Source organism: Loxodonta africana, chromosome 24, assembly GCF_030014295.1.
Source record: "Loxodonta africana isolate mLoxAfr1 chromosome 24, mLoxAfr1.hap2, whole genome shotgun sequence".
NCBI classification, from domain to species: Eukaryota; Metazoa; Chordata; class Mammalia; order Proboscidea; family Elephantidae; genus Loxodonta; species Loxodonta africana.
The window spans coordinates 8,609,597-8,629,401 of NC_087365.1; the positions used below are offsets into that span (position 1 = coordinate 8,609,597).

The 19,805-nt window shown below is 45.9% G+C and overlaps 1 protein-coding gene across 1 annotated transcript in view; it reads right to left on the reverse strand.

Annotated features, from left to right (window-relative positions):
• SLC24A3 (solute carrier family 24 member 3) overlaps positions 1 to 19,805 on the reverse strand; it is a 676,136-nt gene that overhangs the window by 548,731 nt on the left and 107,600 nt on the right. Inside the window, exon 2 of the mRNA XM_064275733.1 lies at positions 4,469 to 4,597. Coding sequence (XP_064131803.1) covers positions 4,469 to 4,597 — 129 coding nt within the window. The remainder of the gene's footprint in view (positions 1 to 4,468; positions 4,598 to 19,805) is intronic.

Here is a 19,805-nt window from a genome sequence, read left to right on the forward strand (position 1 = left end):
CTTAATGGGTCATCTGAGTAAACAGTTTCAAATGTTATTCGTCAAAAAGCAGTATGTTTTCAGACCTCAGATGAAATCGGCAATGTCAGGCTAAGAAAACAAACTGAAAAATTCGCAGAGGGCTGGAACGATTGCAGAAGAACTGGAGCCCCGAGGTCAGGCTTTTGCACGGGGTTCTGGAAGTAAAAATCACAAATTTCCACCAAAACTGTGTCTTTGAGGGGCAGCATATAAAATAGTTCCCCAAGTGTATAAAGCACACGTCTTTACAGTAGCAGCTGTCACACAAAGAGTGTGTCATCTCAACTGTTGCCATGTCAACAGCAAACACCACTGTCACTTTATAATGGAGTCCCCTGGCCCAAAAGCAGGTGCTGAGAGACAGAGAAAGAGAGAGAGAGAGAAGGGTCAAGGTATAACATGGAATTCTGCAAATACAAAGAATTATTAAGGAAAATAGGGGGGTGGGGTTTTAATACAGAAGTTTTTGTGAATCTCTATTCTTGAAACTTCTTGGAATTGCTGGGTTTGTGCAATGGAAGGGATGGGGGGGGATAAACTAGCTGAAGGTCTCATCTCACAGGTGAGGAAATGGACACGTGAGGAGCGTAGCAGCCCAGTGTCTCTAACGGGGTACACAAGCAGAACAGAGAAAACTCCATACCCACTTCCTCGATACCTTATTAGCATCTCAAGACAGGGGTTGTGAGAACGCGCTCTGAAGTCCTGTGACCTCCCACGTGGCACTGAGTGTATTTTCTGACAAGAGTCAAGTTAACTCCCACCTGTACCCTGACACCATTACTTACGCATCAGGGCATGCTGGCTCCTCAAAGCTCAAGTGCCTGCGTAAATAATCATCCCTCCCAAGCACCGAGGAAACCCCGATCCCGTTATCTGTGTAACTGCATTTCTGCTGCTGACATTCAGCAAAAGTAGGAAGGGAGTCAGTCCAGAAACCACATGGCTCTCTTCCTAACCTCTATATTTAAGACATTTGAGGGCAGACATCACCACATCCAACCAGGACAAAAAAATATCCATTGCATCTAGGGCAGCTTTTACATCTTAAGAGAAACTGGGCAGTGTTTTGTGAATGGGCCAGCCCTTGGTTTATTCCAGCTCCATCCTCTTACCCCACAGGTTAGGGGCAGAAAAGACAATATTATTAAACGTTAATTCTAATCAACAACTTATAAACGCTTTGGCTCTCAAATTTTTCTCTTAAAATATCTGTTTAGTTGGGCTGAGGAGTGCGCTTCCAGCAGCGCTGAGCACCGAGGCAACCGGGATCACGTGCGTCTGTGCCAACTTTTCCATCATGGTCTTGTTTGATATGGACCATTCATCAGGGGAGTCTGCACTCGTTACCACATGCGAGGTCTTCAAAGCGCATCTGTGTTAGAAGATGGTGCTTGAACCTTGCTGTCCAGCTGGCCGACTGCTCTGACTGAGGCCACTTGGGGATACCACCTGTTGGCAGAGCCACACGTGCCATATCTGCCCTCTCGGTGGGGAGGGGCTGGAGAAAACCATCTTAGGGATTTTGCACTGTGATCCACCTTTCTGAGCAGAGTGGGCACCCCCTGGCGGATGGTGGGAAAGTCATGATGAGCTCCTAGCGTAGCAGTCTGAGGGTCTATCATATACAGGCACTGAGCTGTGCACACTTCGTGAACTGTTAACACTTCTCACAACACCTCCGAGAGGCAAAGACTCAGAGAGGCTGACCCGAGCCTGAGCTCAGGCCCACAGTTCCTATGCAGATAAGCTGACGTTCAGTCCAGGTAATGGTGGCCCCAAGGCCTGGGCTACAGAATGCGCTGTGAAGACTTACACATCTCCTGCAGTCTTGAGACATTTCCAGTTCAGCTGGAAAGACAAGAGATATGCCCAGTGACAGCTGGAAGTTATAGACCAGCCTGCCCAAGAGAATTTTCCAAGATGATGGAAATGCTCTCTCATCTTTGCCGTCTAACACTGTAGCCACTAGCCGAATGTGGCAACTGGGTATGTGAAAGGTGGCTTAGTGCAATCCAGAATCTGAATGTTTTTAATTTAATTTGAATTCAAATCACCACTGAAGGTCCATATTGGACAGCACAGTTACAGTCTTTTTGACCATAAAACATTCAGAAAACAGAAGGACAACATGAAGATTTGTTAAGAATGCAGGCTGAGTCAGCCCTTGTTTGGAGTTGAACAGACAATTCCTGTTTCAGGTATGATCATCTTCCCTGTAGAATTCAGTTCAAAGACAAGGACTCAAAATATCTAGCCCAGGCCCTTGAATGTGTAAATGAGGAATGGAGAATGTCCCTCTGGTTCTATTCTTTTTGGACCTCCTCGACACAACATGGCGGAACTCGCTTTCTCTCCTCCCCATTTTCCTCCGGAAGCCTTTCTTCTCCCTTTCCCCATACCCTCACCACCAACACCAGCAGGCACTGAGTTTGTGCTCTTTTTATCAACCTGGACATTTTCTTTCTACCTACAAAGCTGAGTCATTTCCTCTCTTGCAATAGCCTTTAATGTGCTTTATTTTTCTACATCAGCCGCTCTGAGAAAGGTATTTGTTGATACAGTGAGCAATGCCACTTGCAGCAAAACTGCACCATCTCCCCCAAACACACCCCAACAACGGGGAACAAGCCACCCCCATCCCTGCCAGCCTTGCAAGCAGCTGAGCCCTACACCCTGGGGCTGCTCACCCGCAGAGCACAGGCCCCGTTCCCATCTGGCTCTGTTCTTCCCCATATGAAGCGGGTGCTTGCTCTGTGCTGCCGACCCCCCACCTTCTAACAACTCAGTCACCATCAGCCTATTTGTCGTTGAAAAGTATTTGGCTACAAGACCAGGCCGCCAAGCAGGCTTCTCAGCACAGAAATGGTCCACACTATCCTTGTCGCGCTTCCTGTCCAGTCCTCAAGAGTCCACATTTCTCAACACACATGGGCTCTGTCTCCTCAGGCTGGAGCACACAAACCCTCGAGACTTCCATTTCTGGCTCACGTAGCTGCTCGTGTGCTTCAATAACCTTCAAGAATGTTCCTTGTGAGTATTTATTAACAGCCGCCCCGTTGCCACTGAGTCGATTGCGACTCATAGCGGCCCTATAGGATAGAGTAGAACTGCCCCATAGGGTTTCCCAGGAGTGGCCGGTAGATCCGAACTGCCGACATTTTGGTTAGCAGCTGAGCTCTTAACCACTGGTCCCCAATAACCAGGGCCCCAATAACAGCCACAATAACCCTGAATTCTCCAGCTTAAGAAATATAAATTACATAGTTTTTCTGGGGCAGGGAGGGAGTGGATATCTACTTTTAATTCTTTCCAGCTTTTCTTGGGAGCTGATTGTTAAGCTTCTCAGTCTGGCTGGAGAGGGCATTTCTACCCACCTCCCCAAAAAGAGTACACACCCAGCTTCACAAAACACTCTGTGTACTCAAAGGCCCACAGTTTTTTTGGTTGCAGCGAAGGTTGTTCATGTTTTCCAGGTGACACTAAAAGTGAAGCGGGCCTCTGGACGCAGGCTCAACATGTCACCGAGCTCCTGGGCCCTCAACGCAAGCACATGTAAGGCCAGGTCCAGCCACCAGGCCAGGAAGGAAGCCCCAAAGAGCCTTAAAGTCTAGCGCAGAGGTCAGCAACTCCTCCACAGGCCAAATCCACCCACAGCCTGTTTTTGTGTGGCACATGAGCTAAGAATAATTTTTAATTCTTTATAAAGGATTTTTAAAAAATGTAAAAAAAAAAAAAACACTACAGACATTGCATGTGACCTGTAAAGTCTAAATATTTACCATTTGGCCCGTTACAGAAAGAGCCTCCCAAGCCCTGGTCTAAACTATCAGGAGCCTCATCAGTCCAGAGGAGTTCTTGCCGTTTCCCTGAGGCTTGGTGAGCTGGGCGTCCCCCTTGATCCTTTGAGTTTTGTTTTCTTTTTCAGTTCAGTAACAGTTATATGCTCCATATATTTTTCCGAGGAATGGCACAATAGATATCAAATGTAACAACTGACAAAATAAATACTCATTTCTTCCAAGAAGATCAACATTGTGGGTGAAGATCTGGTCCAATTCCTTGTGTCTTTACTGTGATAAAAACAAGGCTCCTTTGATCTCAGGGATCAAGGTGAGGAGGGCCACAGCCCATTCTCACCCATCCTACTCCTGATTCAGTTTCCCACTTGCCTCCACATCTGACATCAGTATGTGATCAGTAGTAAATCACTGACTTATCTTTTCCCCAGTCCCACCAAGAAAAGAATACAGGTAGACACCTTATGCAGCCCCTTGGGATCTCATCTTTGAGTTTCTTAGACACCTTCCCTAGATGTTCTCTAAGTACCTCTGGATTGCAGCTCAAAGGAAAAAAAAAAGAAAACCAAACCCATGGCACCGGCTCTTCCTCAGCCATAATTAGAGAAGAGAGCAGCCACTGCCCAGCAGGCAGCCACCACTCTTACCTGGCTCAGTGCAGTTCTTGCTGTTTCGGACTCCTCCATCTTCGGAAGTCAAAGTGTCATTCACCTGCATTAACTTCCTCCCTACCATCCACTTTCTGTCTTCCCCTATGAGGTCCATGAGGTCGAGCTCTGGGGAGAAAAAGACAGTAACCACACATTACTAACAACCGAGAGGATTTAGCCTTTACCAATGCTGGGCGTCCAGTGCCTCAACCAGCCATCGTTTGCTTAGCCCTGCCTACACTCCATTAGCCTTTCCACTGAAGTTCACCCCAGCCTGCCTCAAACTGCCTGAGGGCTTCCTCTGGCTTCTGGATCCTACTGTGCCTATCAGAGGCAGCTGTCAACAATGACTGATGCGAATTGGTATATAAACACCCTAGCTCATTCTCCCCGTAAGTGGCATGGCTTTGAAGTGGGTATTCTAAACTAGCTTTCAGAGTTTTTCCCAGTGGGATTAAGCTCCTGTTGTCCAAAGTGTTACTCATGTTCTTTCCCTGTTTCAACGCCCTGCTTCCAATAACATGCTGGTAAACATTTAACAACTAGCCATTGGCCAATTTCCATATTATAAATACTCCCATCATGGCCAATTTCAAGCTGCCACCACAACCTCACTGATCTTGGACTTGGGAAGAGATGCACACAGTTAGTTCTACTGAATCATAGTAAGCTGCCTCCTGTACACCACAGTCTACTCCCCTTCCAGCATTTCCTTAAACCACCTTCCAAATAAACCACCTTCCAAATAAACCACCTGCAACTGAATACTTGTTCAGGATATGCTACAGGGAAGTTACCAAATGTTAAGAAACCATTTCAACTTCCCCAGAGTCTATCAACCAAGTGGGTGCCACACAGCAGGTTTTCAATAAGCAAGAGATGAAGAAATGAAGTGGGAAAAAGCAGGCTACTGAATATGTCAGGGGTGAGCATGAGGGAAGACTCTACAACTGTGCTCAGGTCTCTGGCTGAGAGGACTGTTGGACAGAAGTGCCAGGAGAGAGAGCAGAGACTGCTGAGCACATTAAAGTGGAAGAAGTCATGGTTCTGTTGAGGACATGCTGAGTTCAAAGAGTCCGTGGAGCGCTAAAAGGGAGGTACACTGCCTATGTAAGGTGGGTGGAGATAGCTCAGGAAAGGAGAGACACACTTCAGAGGATGAGAAGCAAAGAGGGAAGGATATGAAGCATATGTATTTCTCAGAGGGACAGAAGAGGGGACTAAAGAGAAGGGACTGGAAGAAGACATCTTGGGGAACACAACATTCATCCAGAGAACAAGTACAGTAAAAGGATTCAACAAGGGAAAGAAAAATAACAAAGGAAAATGGCACCACAGAAAGTAAGCACAAAGAAAATTTCAAGAAAGAAAAAGTAACCTTGACCACTAAGGCAAAGGTAGAGAAACAGCAGTTACAGATGGACATCAGAGGGTCATTGGGAAGTAAGACAGCAAGCAAAGACAGTGTGGCTTGACACTAAAGAAAAGTGTGACATGAGACAATGGCTACCACTTGAGTGTCCAGAGTTGGTCAGATAATGTGTGTAAACAACTATTGGTCTCTACTTGTCATGAACAAAAGAGAATGAAGGAAACCAAGGACTCAAAGAAGAAACTAGTCCACAGACTAATAGCCCACATGAACCAAGGCCTCATCTAGCCTGAGACCAGAAGAACCAATAGTGCCAGGCTATCACTACCAACCATTCTAACCAGCAACCTAACAGAAGGTCCTAGATAGAAAGGGAGAAAAATGTAGAACAAAACTCAAATTCCTAAAAAAGCCCAGGCTCACTGGACCGATAAGAGATTAGAGGAACCCCCAAGACTATCACCATAAGATGCCCTTTGAACTTGGAACTGAAGCCACTCCCAATGGTCACTTTCCATCCAAATAATAGATTGGTTTATAAAATAAACAATATCACCCGTGAGTACTGTGCTCCCTTAAATAAACAATTATATAAGACCAAACAGTCAACATTCACCCTAAAAGATGAAAAGCTAAGAAAGGGAAGGGAAGCTAGATTAACGGAAATGGCAAACAGAACAGAAACAATGAGAATGTTGACCCATTCTGAAAAATGTAACTAATGCCACAAAACAATTTGTATAAAAATTGTTAAATGGAAACCTAATTTGCTGTGTAAACTTTCACCTAAAACACAATAAAATATTATAAAAAGAGGCGAAACCAATATGGCACCCTAGACAGACACACCATGCTGTCCCTCTGCAGCAAAGACCTGAAAAACTAAGTAAAACAGATAGAAATGTCAATCCCTGAAACCTGAGCATCAAATGAAGGGATAAAAAACTACACCAAACACCAAATAAAAGAAATAACTGAAGGAAAACAGAGAACAAGGAGACATACAAAGTAGAGGTCCCCTGCCAACTAGCACAGCACAGCATTGCCATCTTGAAGCACAGCCAACAACAACCCTGGACAGGGAGTACAGGAAGGCAACTTCACAGAGCTTCAAGAGGAGACAGAGCAGCTGGTAACTAGAGAAACAAGATTTCCGACCCCTCACCCTTCTGGTGAGTAGAAACAAGAACTCTCCCATCCTTGCAGCCACCACCACCCAGTTCTACAATATAAGCCCTCCGCAAAGGCTGCTCCGCCCCCTCTGGCGAGAGGGCTTTCTTTTCCTCTTTCTTCCTTTTCTTTCTCCTTCCCACATAGCCCAGTATGCCACCTCCTCCACTTGCCACCAGCCCCTATCACATCTCCATGGCCAGAGATCCACTAGCCTGCTGCTGCCCTGGGACCACACTGCCTCCACCCACTGGCTCCCATCATGAAATCATTTTTTAAATTTTTCTTTCCCCCTCCCACCCAGCCCCATAAATGACATCCCTTCCCTTTCCACTGACCTCCAGGTCCACCTCACCCCATTTGCCGACCTTGGCACACTGCCATTTTTTTCCCTCTTTTTTCTTTAATCACTTTTCTTCCTCCCTCCCACCTAGCCCTAGCTACCTCCCCTCTTCCTGCAAGCCCCACTGAGCTGCCCTGGACACACTGCCACCAGCACAAGGACCCTCCACTACACCAGATCTGCCACAACCCCACCCGCCAGTCTCCACTGCATTGCCATTTTTTTCTTTTCTACCTCCCACTTAGCCCTGTAAGCCACCTCTCCCACCCTCCTGCCAGTCCCCAGCTCTCCCCTCACCTACCTGTCAGCTACACTTTTGTTTTTTCTCTCTCTTTTCTTTCTCCCTCCCACCTATGGGGGAAAAGCAGGATGAAACAAACGAACATACAATCAATAAATAAAGAAAATAATACCTTAAAGTCTTTGAGACAGCAGAAAATATCAAAACATAAAAAAGCAGGACAAAATGGTTCTAGCAAGTGAGCAAAACAAAGAAATCAGATAGCCTTCAGTAGCAGAAAAGGCAATAGAACTACCTGATATGGAATTAAAAAACTAATACTTAGGGCTCTCCAAGACATTAGGCAAAAAAGCAAGGAAAACACAGACGAAACCAAGGAAAAAATAGACAAAATCATGGAAAACACAGACAAAATCAACAAAAACAGGCAAAATCAAGGAAAACACAAAGGAACAGAAGAATTCAGGAAAATAATACAAGAACAAAATGTCAAAATAAACAATTATAAATCACACAAAACAGCAATTAAAGATCCAAAAGATAAATAAAATTTCAGAAACTGACAACTCCATACAATGTTTTAGTAGCAAATTAGAAACAATCGAAGACAGAATCAGTGAGATTGAAGACAAATCCACGGACACCACTTTGAGGAAAAATCAGAGAAAAGAATGAAGAAAACCTAAGAATTATGTGCGACACAATCGAGAGCAAGAATTTGCATATGATCAGGGTTACAGAATGAGGGGAGAAAATGGAAAACACAGAGAATATTGTTGAAGATTGGCTGGCAGAAAATTTCCCAAGTATCATAAAAGAAGAAAAGCTGACCATCAAAGAAGCTCAATGAACCCCAAGTAGGATGGACCCCAAAAGAAGGTCACCAAGACATATAACAATAATCACATTTGCCAAAACCAAAGACAAAGGAGGAATCCTGAGAGTAGTTCGAGAAAAGCGAAAAGTCATTGACAAAGGGGAAACAATAAGACTAAGCTCTGATTACTCGGCAGAAACTATGCAGGCAAGATGGCAATGGATGACATATATAAAACCTTAAAAGAAAAAAACCACCAACCAACAACAATAAATCCTGCAAAACTACCTCTCAAATACAATGGCGAAATTAGGACATTTCCAGATAAATAGAAGTTAATGGAATTCATAAAAACCAAATCAAATTTAGAAGAAATACTAAAGGGAGACCTTTGCTTAGAGATTCAACAACATCATACAACAACCTGAATCTAGGACACAGACAGCATCAGCCAGATTCTAACTTAGGTAAAACCAAAAAAAAAAAAACCACTGCCATTGAGTCAATTCTGACTCACAGCGACCCTATAGGCCGCTATGAATTACTCCATAGGGTTTCCAAAGGGTGGCTGGTGGACTTGAACTGCCAATCGTTTGGTTACCAGCTGAGTTCTTAACCACTGTGCCACCAGGGCTCAACCTACATAAAGAATTTTAAAAAATAATTTTAAAAAGTAGCTAAAAGACTTAAAACAGGGAAACAAAGGCACCAATCTGTAAATGACAACAATGTCAAAACAATAAAAAGGGGAATAAACCATGTAGGTGTAGAACTTTCAAATGAAGAAGTCAAGGTGATATCCAGTCATTAAAAACTTTTCTAACTTAAAAAGATAAAGGTAAATTTCAAGGTAACCACATAGGCATTTATCAAACCTACTCATTAAAATGAAAAAAGAAGACAAGCATAAAGACTTGGTAAATACAAAATCTATAATAATGAAAAAAAAAATACACAAACAAAAGGAACTCAGCACAGGAAAGTAAAAGGAATAAAGAAAATATCAGCAGCACACACACACACACACACAAAAAAGCACAACAATATGACAGCAATAAACTCATATCTATTGATAATTGTGTAAATGGTTTAAATGCTCTGTTTAGAGAGTGGAAGAATGGATTAAAAAACATAACCAATCATTATGCTGTCTAAAAGAGATATGCCTTAGACACAAAGACATAAACATATTAAAAATCAAAGGATGGAAAAAATACATCAAACAAACAGTAACCACCTCACCTCAACTTCACTGGCGCTAATCAAAAAAATCAGAAAATAACATATGTTGAAGAGGCTGTGGGCAGACTGGAACTCTCATGCGCTGCTGGTGGGAATGTAAAATGGTACAACCACTATGGAAAACAATACGACGCCTCCCTAAAAACCTAGAAATACAAATACCACATAATCCAGCAATCCCAGTCCTAGGAATATATCCTAGAGAAGTAAGAGCCATCACACAAACAGATACAGGCACACCGATGTTCAGTGTGGTATTATTCACAACCTGAGTGTCCATCAGTGGATGAATAGATAAATTATGGCACATACACACAATGAAATACTACACAATAATAAAGAACAATGATGAATTCAAGAAACACCTCACAACATGGATAAACCTGAACGGCATTATGCTGAGTGAAACAAGTCAATCACCAAAGCACAAATATTATATGACACCACTATTATAAAAACTCAAGGCAAGATTTATATGCAGAAAAAAAAATCTTTAATTTTTACTAGGGAGGGGGAGGGTGGGGAGGGGACATCGCAAAGTAGATAGCAGACAAGTGTTAACTTTGGTGAAGGGAAAGACAACACACAATATAGGAGAAGTCAGCAGAACTTGACCAAGGCAAAGTCATAGAAGCTTCACAGACACATCTAAACACCTTCAGGGATCAAGTTACTGGGGCTGAGGGCTGGGGACCATAGTCTCAGGAGACCACGTCAACTGGCATAACATGGTTCATAAAGAAAATGTTCTACATCCTACTTTGAAGAATAGCGTCTGGGGTCTTAAAAGCTTATGAACAGCCACCTATTAGTCCCAGGCCATCCAGAGAAAAGAATGAAGAAAACCAAACACACAAGGAAAATATTAGTCCAAAGGACTAATGGACCACATGAATCACAGCCTCTACTAGCCCAAGCCCAAAGAACTAGATGGTGCCTGGCTGCCACCACCGATGGCTCTGACAGAGATCAAAATAGTGTCCTGGACAGAACAGGAGAAAAATGTAGAATAAAATTCAAATTCACACACACACAAAAAAAAACCAGACTTACTGGGCTGACAAAGACTGGAGAAAGCCCCCCACAATCTATGGTCCCTGGACACCCTGATAACTCCGAACTGAAGACACTCCCAAAGGCCACCTTTCAGCCAAAGATTAGATAGGTCTATAAAACGCTTACTGATGGAGATCGAAGACAACAACCTTTAGTATGGATTACATCTCAACATAAAGAAAACAAAAATCCTCACAACTGGAGCAATAAGCAACATCATGATAAACGGGGAAATGATTGAAGTTGTCAAGGATTTCATTTTACTTGGATCCACAATCAACAGCCATGGAAGCAGCAGTCAAGAAATCAAAAGATGCATTGCATTGGGCAAATCTGCTGCAAAAGACCTCTTTTAAAGTGTTGAGAAGCAAAGATGTCACTTTGAAGACTAAGGTGTGCCTGGCCCAAGCCACAGTGTTTTCAGTTGGCTCATATGCATGCAAAAGCTGAACAATGAATAAGGAAGATCGAAGAATTATTGATGCATTTGAATTACGGCGTTGGCGAGGAATATTGAACAGACCACTGACTGCCAAAAGAACAAACAAATCTATCTTGGGAGAAGTACAACCAGAATGCCCCTTAGAAGTAAAGACAGTGAGACTATGTCTCACATACTTTGGACATGTTATCAGGAGGGACCAGTCCCTGGAGAAGGACATCAGGCTTGGTAAAATAAAGGGTCAGTGAAAAAGAAGAGACCCTCAACAAGATGGATTGACACACTGGCTACAATAATGGGCTAAAGCATAGCAACAATTGTGAGGATGGTGCAGGACCAGGCAGTGTTTCCCTTGGTTGTACATAGGGTCGCTAAGAGTCGGAACCGACTCGATGGCACCTAACAACATAAAACAAACATAACACACATAAGGAGCATGCTTCTTAGTTCAATCAAGTACATGAGACCAAACGGACAACACCAGCCCCAAAGCAAAGATAAGAAGGCAGGAAGGGACAGGAAAACTGAATGAATGGACCTGGAGAACCCGGGGTGTAAAGGGAAAGTGGGAGAGTGCTGACATACTGTGAGGATTGCAACCAATGTCACAAAACAATTTGTGTATAAATGTTTTAGTGTGAAACTAATGTGCACTGCAAACTTTCATGTAAAGCACAATAAAATTTTTAATATATATATATATCTCAAAAAAAAAAAAAAACTGTTGCTGTGAGACAATTCAAACTCTTATGTGACTCTATAGGACAGAGCAGAACTGCCCCACAGGGTTTCCAAGGAGCAGCTGGTGGATTCGAACCGCCAACCTTTTGGCTAGCAGCCGAGCTCTTAACCACTGTGCCACCAGGGCCCCATATATGTATATATGTTGCGTATATATAAGGCAACAGGTTGCAGGTGATAGATAACAGGAGGAAAGACCCGGCCAGTCAATGAGGTTTCTGGAATGGTAATGAAGATCTCATCATACCTATTCCTCGATTTCTACGGTGATTCCCAGTTTCTCCAGTGATTTCACCTTCAATATTGAATTTGATCCTCAAGACACCACTTGGGAAAGGAAAGGCATTGTCTATTTTGTCCACTGTTGCCTTTGAACATCTAAACAGTGCCTTGCTCCAAGTAGGCACTTAGTAAGTATGTGTCAAAAGAAATATTCCCACCTTGTGGATAAAGGGAGATTCATGGAAGCTGCTGGAAATCACCCTGCTTGTGGGCACCTCAGCTAAGCCAACAGGAGACACAGACTATCAGCAGCTCATCCTTTGAGCTTTTCCTCAGTCAAACGGACCCCCTCCCTGATCTCAGATGCAAAATTATAAAGATATTCATTTGCAACTTATGCATATTGATCAGGACAGTCCCTAGGTTTTTTCCAAAAAAAAAAAAAAAAAAATGTAGAACATGTAGTCTAACTAGAAGAATTTTAGACTCCGAAATACAAAAACCTACATGGTAGCCACATATATTAGTCTAGCCAAAATTGTGAGGACAATACCAAAGATAAACCATGGTTAAAGCAAGGCATTGTATAATTTGGTTAACCAGAATGGTTAATTCAGTGGTCTTAAAATCCAACAATCAGCCCTAAAATGTGAATATGACACCACAGTATTATAAAGGATCTAAGAGGACAGAGGAGATTTGTCTTAGGCTGGGTTCCCCCTAGAAGCAGTCCCTAAAACAAGGATTCGAGCCTAAGTCGTTTATGTCAGAGGTGATCCCGGGAAGCAATAGTGGGTGGTGAGGAAAGGGAACAGGGAAGAGAAGGAAGGTAATGTAAGGTGTGTTTCAAGCCAGCTGCCATAAAGGTTAACTAGAGCTTGATCCATTTGGGGAGCTCTGGGGGCCTGTGTAGACAGCCATTTCTTTAAGGGGTGAGGGAGCCTGAGTATGTATGCCACTGGTTGAAGACCGTCCCTGGGAGGCATTAATTCCTCGGTGCTTCCAATCTGCCACATGGGTATTCAAAGTGGATGACAGTGGCCAGAAAAGGCCTTGGGCAATGAAACACAGTGCTGCAAGCTGGACTGTGCTAACAATGTGCACTGGAGAGGCAAGGAAACGTGAGCGGAGCACGGATGGCCTGTGCCAGCCCTCACGACATCCACAGACAGTGTCAACAGATTGGCCATCCTACTGCTCCCATAATCTGGGTCAAAGAAAAGTGCTTCATGATCCTCCAATCCCAACATTCAGGAAGACCCCAAAGGTTTGCAAAGAAACAAGAGTGTTCCTTCCAATAACTTTCAAAGTTCCTTCTCATGCCAAGTTTCCACGGTTCTGTATTTCTGAAAGAAAGCTGATACCAATTAAGAGAAGTAAAAATAAAGCCAGCTATTGTAGCAGAAAATTAGAAGAGTTTTTACATAATGATTCAATACCTTCACGAATTAGAGACTATTAAGGCAGCACCTCTGGATTCCAAAGCCTACAAACTTTTATCTCAACAAAAATATACTTGACCACTGACCACTGATAGAATATTCGGAGACCAGGGTCTGAAAAACTAACGATGAAAGCAATGTATTGCATCCATTTCCTTCCCAATAAGAACCAAGTGTGACAGTATTATACCCTGTTTATATGTCCTCATAAAATTCCTGATGAGTTAGGAAGAGACCATTGTTCTGGGGTCAATTTACCCTTGGAGAAAATTAGCGAGGGTGGAAGTGACTGGTCTACAATGAGAGTCAATCCATGGCCACACCAACTACTCTGTGACAGTATCACGGCTTCCTATTACGTGCAAGGAAACCCTGGTACCATAGTGGTTAAGTGCTACAGCTGCTAACCAAAATATTGGCAGTTCAAATCCACCAGGTGCTCCTTGGAAACTCTATGCGACAGTTCTACTCTGTCCTATAGGGTCACTAGGAGTCAGAATGGACTCGACGGCAACAGGTTATTATGTGCAAAGAACTTTCCATTTTTCACCATGTTTCACCCAGAACAGTACTATATGGAATCATTAGCTCCATTTTTCAAATAAGGAAACTGAAGCACCAAACAAAAAAACCCACTGCCTTCGAGATGATTCCAACTCACTGACCCCACTGGAAACCCTGGTGGTGTAGTGGTTGAGAGCTACGGCTGCTAACCAAAAGGTCGCAGTTTGAGTCCACCAGGTGCTGCTTGGAAACTCTATGGGGCAGTTCTAGTCTGTCTTATAAGGTGACTATGAGTCAGAACGGACTCAACGGCGGCCGGTTTTTTTTTTTTTTTTTTTGACCCCATAGGAGAGAGTAGAACTGCCCCATATGGCTTCCAAGGCTGTAATCCTTACAGAAGCTGACTGCCATATCTTGCTCTTGTGGAGCAGCTGGTGGGTTCAAACCTCTGACCTTTCAGTGTTTAACCTCGGTACCACCAGAGCTCCTTCAACTGAAGCAGCAAACCAAACCAAAACCAAACCCACTGCTGTCAAGTCAATTCTGACTCATAGCACAGAGAAGTTAAATAAACTAGTCTAAGGTCACACAGTGGCAAGTGGCAGAATGGGGATTTGAACCCAGATCTGGTGATGCCAAAGATCAAATTCTCAGTAAGTCCATGGGTAGAATAAAATCTATTCAGCTATACTAAGGTATTATAAGGCTGCACACAGTTTCACTGTACCTATTTCCAAGAAGGTGGTTTTCCCGGAAACTATTAGCATAGCAGTGAACTGTGAGCATCACCCCACAAAAGCATCACAAACAAAAGAATACTACCATGTCTAAAAACCCACTCTAGGCATGGCATCTGCTTCCCGTCAATTCCCTAACGACTAAGCTGGCCCCGCTGGCCCTGACCTGGAGCTTTTTACCTTGTATTCCGGAAGGAGGGGAAGAGGGATGGCTTGGAACTTGGGAAGGCGAAGCGGCTTTGGGAAGGGGCCTCACTCAGTGTTTCCATTGCTCCCCCCTGATTCCTTGGACTTCTCCATTATGGCAAAGAGACCGCTCCCCGAAGCTACACTTGAGCAATGTCAACAAAAACACTTGGCTCCTGTCCATTGCATTCTTGGCTCCTCATCTGCTAGGCCCTGAAAGTTGCATGCTGGCCTAATTAGTCAGGGGAGAGGTCTGGGGAAAGGGGGCAGCAGGCTCACATGTCACCTGTCAGCCCCAGAAGCAGTCTGTATGACTGCAGGCCCCAGGAGGTGGGACTGGAGTGGCACGGAGAGGGTGCACGGGGTACCTGCTGCAAAGGGAGGAAACAGGGTTCTCAATTGAGGCTCCAGCCGCCTGCACTGAGGAAGGAAGAAGCTGGCGGCTGGGTGCCAAGTTTCCATTACAGAGCTGTGTGCTCCCCTCTTGTGCTCTTACTCCTCTCCCCCTCCTTCCCTTTTCCTGTGACTGGGGCTTGAAGAGCCTAAGGACCTCTGACACCAAGAATGGATTTCCTTGGGTGCACTTCCTCCTGTTTGCACCCTTGCCCAGGGAGCTTGCAATCCTTGCCGAATATCAGTCCAGGCTCTGTGGACTGTCTGCTCTGTAATGATGGGTTAACTCCTTCAGTGCTGGGGAAGGCAGCATCGTCATAATTATCTTTTATGCATCTCAGTTACGTGCAAGCACCCTGCCTGCACCACCTCACTCCACCTTCTCAGCGGCCGGCAGTGCAGGCAGTATTGACCCCATTTGGCACCTATTGCTGATGGGGTTAAGTGGACTCAGCCCTGGTCATCTGACTCCAAAGCCCACTGAGAGCCCAGGAAAGTGGCCTTCTGGGATCGGATGAGCAGGATCTCTCCAAGAGGGCTCATTAACTTTCCCTGATAACATGAATCCTGTTTTCCTTCTGTAACTGGGATGGCAAGCTGCCATTCTGAAACATCCCAAGACCATGGCAACAGCTGCCTCTGGCAGATAAGGAAACCGAGTTTGGGGATGGCTGATGCCACACTGAAGAAGGAATATGCAGAATATTCACTTAATGGCACCAGAAACCGAGTCGGTGGCTCTGCAATTCTCGGCTGGACTCACACTCCTCTGAGCTATAAATACCTCGCATTGCAGTTTACACAGCTGACTCCACTCTGGGCTCTGGCCTACTTGGGTCAGAGGTCGGGTTTGCATAAGCTCTACAGCCACCTTCTGCAGGCCCCTGTGAGGGGGTGCCCCTTGGCCAACTCTCCAAGGAGCCCGGGAGTACACACAACTTCCAGCTCAGCCCCCCGAATCTCATGAGGGAAAGCCTGGTGAGTCTGGCCTCCGTGGGTGAAAGGGGTGCATGGGTACCCTGGCTTATAAATGCACACTTTTTTAGATGGACTTTCCGGCTGAAAGAAAAACTTCCCTCTTGGTCCTTGGGAAGGAGTACAAATCATGGTGAGGTTTGCAAAGCTCTCCAAACCTGCCAGGGGAGGAAAAGCTGGAGGCAAAAAGGCTCACGCGCATGCTGGTCCCCTCCACGGCCTCCAGGATCCCCAAAAGGCCAAGAGGGCCAGATCCAGAGGAGGCAGCCAAGCAGACAGCTCCTTGCTGCAGACAGGCAGTGGACTCCATTTCCAACCTGTGTTCTCTCTAGAAAATTCCACACCGTACCAAGAGTGACAGAAACTCTGAGTCTTGGTGGAATGGCAGACCGCCCCCCACAATGCATTCTAATCACCGTGGTTTCCACAGTACAGAGGTCTGGCATCTTCACTCCAGAGGAAACCCATGCTGAAAGCTGAGGTTTTTCAGGTCCTGAAGCGGGCCTCCCTTCCCCTCAGAGGCGAAGAGAGAAAGAGTCACCCCACCAACTCCGCAATGGATGTTGGGTGCTTCCACAGGGTTCCCGGTCCTCTGGGGTCTCCTGTCAAAGCGGTCGAGGACAAGCAGCACCCGTATCTCCCAGGGACTGGTGAGAAATGCAGGATCTCAGCCAGCCCAGCTCCAGAGTCAGAATCTGCATTCTAACCAGACCAGCAGGAGATCTCTGTGCTCACCAAAGTTTACTGTTCCACAACCCGGGGGCAGCCCTCCCATCGCCAGGCCTGGGAGAGGGGAGGAAACAAACCCCTGCCAGCCCCACCCCACCAGGGCAGCTCCAGGGTCAGAGGGAAACACTGTCCCCAGCTGTGCATGGGGGAGTCTGGCCCCATTACTAACCCCAAATCCAGGCAAATTCACCCACGGGGGTTGGGGGTAAGGGAATGCCCAGGTACCACCTACTTCCCACCAACAAGTCTCTCCCCTGCCACTTTCCTTTTCTCCCTGACAGCCAACCTCACCCACACACCCACTCTGTCAGAGCCAGGGCTGGGAATGGGCGGGCTGGCAGAGCCCCCGGCAAGGCGAGCCTGGGAACAAGGGACAGGCCAAAGCGCCAAGGCCAAAGACGTGAGTTAAGGGCCCGAACTGGCCGGAATACAGAATCTGGCATGGCTGTCGGGTCTGGGAAGACTCTGAAGCAAAGGCAGGGTGGCCCCAGGCTGGCCCCAACATAGAGACATAGCTCCTAGCTGCCTCGGGAGGGAAGCCCCTCCTCCAGGCAGCCTTCCCTGGCCCCCAGGAAGTCCCCCTCACTACAGGCCTCCAGAGTGCCAATACTTCTCCTTCAGGGCACAACCACAGATTGGAAGGAAACATGTCTGCAGGTACCAGATTGCTTGTCTCTCATCTCTGCCCCCATCACACCACCAGGCTGCGAGCTCCAGGAAGACCTGGCTGCCTCCTGTTTTCATCCCTGACTCTCAGTGGATGTTCAAGAGACTTAGAGTTTCATTACACCCACTGCCTAAGTGAGACTGGGGCATGATCGCTGAATTCCCAAGGGAAGAGGCGGAGCCACAGAAGACCCCCAGGTGAGTCTCCTCACCCATTATGCCAACCTGCACCCGGATTTGGTCTTCTGGGTTCCTGGACAAACTGCACCTTCGCTCCTCAAAGTAGGGTCCCTGGATGGAGGAGCACTGGCATCACCCAGGGGCTGGTTGGAAATGCAGAATATGCACCCCCCAATCCACTCACTTACACTTTAACAAGACCCTCAGGTGACCCATGTGCACATTAAAGTCTGAGAAGTGCTCCTATACCAGGACAAACTATTTCCTTCCCAACTCATTCACAGATGCTGCTGCACACCTTCAAAGTTCCAGACAGCGTCACCCCGTTTCTCAGTCTCTAAAGTCCAAAACGCCACACCCCCTCAATGTTCCCAGTGGCTACAAAGAGCTCTCATTGCAGAACCACATGCGATGGCGACTCAGCATCCACAAGGTCATTTTGGCCACTGGCCTCTCCAGTTTCCTTTCGAAATTGCTTCAAAAGTCTGCAGCAAACCCAATCCCAGCAGCCTGGTATCATAGCCTTCTCTTTCCACAACGGCCCCATCTTTCTTCATTGAACTATTAAAAGCAAATGGGTTTATTCTAACCACCTAAGAGGGTGAACTCAGGGAGTGTCCCCTCCTCACAACCAGTCTTCATCAGCACTAAGGCTTTACGGTTGTTCTCAGGTCCCCTTCCCTCTGCACAGAAAGACTCCTCCAACCTCTTTGCCTCTTGATGTCCTTTCCCAGGTTTCAAAATCTGTGGTAGCTCCTCAAGGATGCTTCTCACACGTGGCCCCATCTGGTAAAGCAGCCCTGCCCCCTCCTTCCTCTCTACTAGACTATCAGTCTCAATCAATCACTGTTTCCCTCTCTCTCTTCTCACACACACATACACACGCACACACACACAACGTCCAATACGGTGTTTCTTCTCAGTCTTTCATAGGAACGCACAGCCCCTGGGGATCTTGGTAATATGCAGATTCTGGTCCAGTCACCTGGGGAGGGTCCTGAGATTCTGCACAGACTCTCCCAGCAGTCGCGGTACTGCTGGTCCAAGATCCACTTTCAGTAGGAGGCGCTCCTAGCGGTTTTAAAGGAGGGCGTGCATGAATAAAAGGGTCTGAGGAGCTGCATGCAACTGCGCCCCCAACTGGGTTGTGTTTCAGAAAGGAAACTGCAAGTGTTCTAGAAATGCACTCTGGGATAGCTCCCAGCCGGCCCCTGAGGTGGGAACAGGAAGCCCCCACGGACTGGTGTCTTTGGAGCTAAATTTCAGGGACACAAGCGCAGAGGATGCTGCTCAGACAGTCCTGGGTCCTGTCTGGTAAGAGAAAGAGGATGGAGTGAGAGTTTATTTTCTTCATGCAGCTAATCTGTAGACCTGCAGTTAACCCTGCCCTGTGTAGGTCATAACAAATTATGGGTAACACTTAACTGTGCTCATGTGGAACCTGCACATGAACCAAGAGGCAGTCATTCTAACAGAACCAGGAGACACTGTACGTTTTAATATTGAAAAGATGTGCAGCAGGGCTCTATTCTTTTGCCTTAGTTATTCAGTCTACTGAAACCCTGGTGGCGCAGTGGTTAAGAGCTATGGCTGCTAAACAAAAGGTCAGCAGTTCAAATCCACCAGGCGCTCCTGGGAAACCCTATGGGGCAGTTCTAGTCTGTCCTACAGGGTCGCTATGAGTCAGAATGGACTCAACGGTGATGGTTTCGTTCTGTTTTTTTTTATTCAGTCTATATGCTGAACAAACTGGGGCAGATTATCCAACAGGCAAAGTAAGCACCGTGCTTTCCTTGCCTATTGGATAATCTGCCCGTGTGAAGAAATAATTCAAAAACCTAAGGCTATATAAAAAGAACTAGACATCAGGATTAGA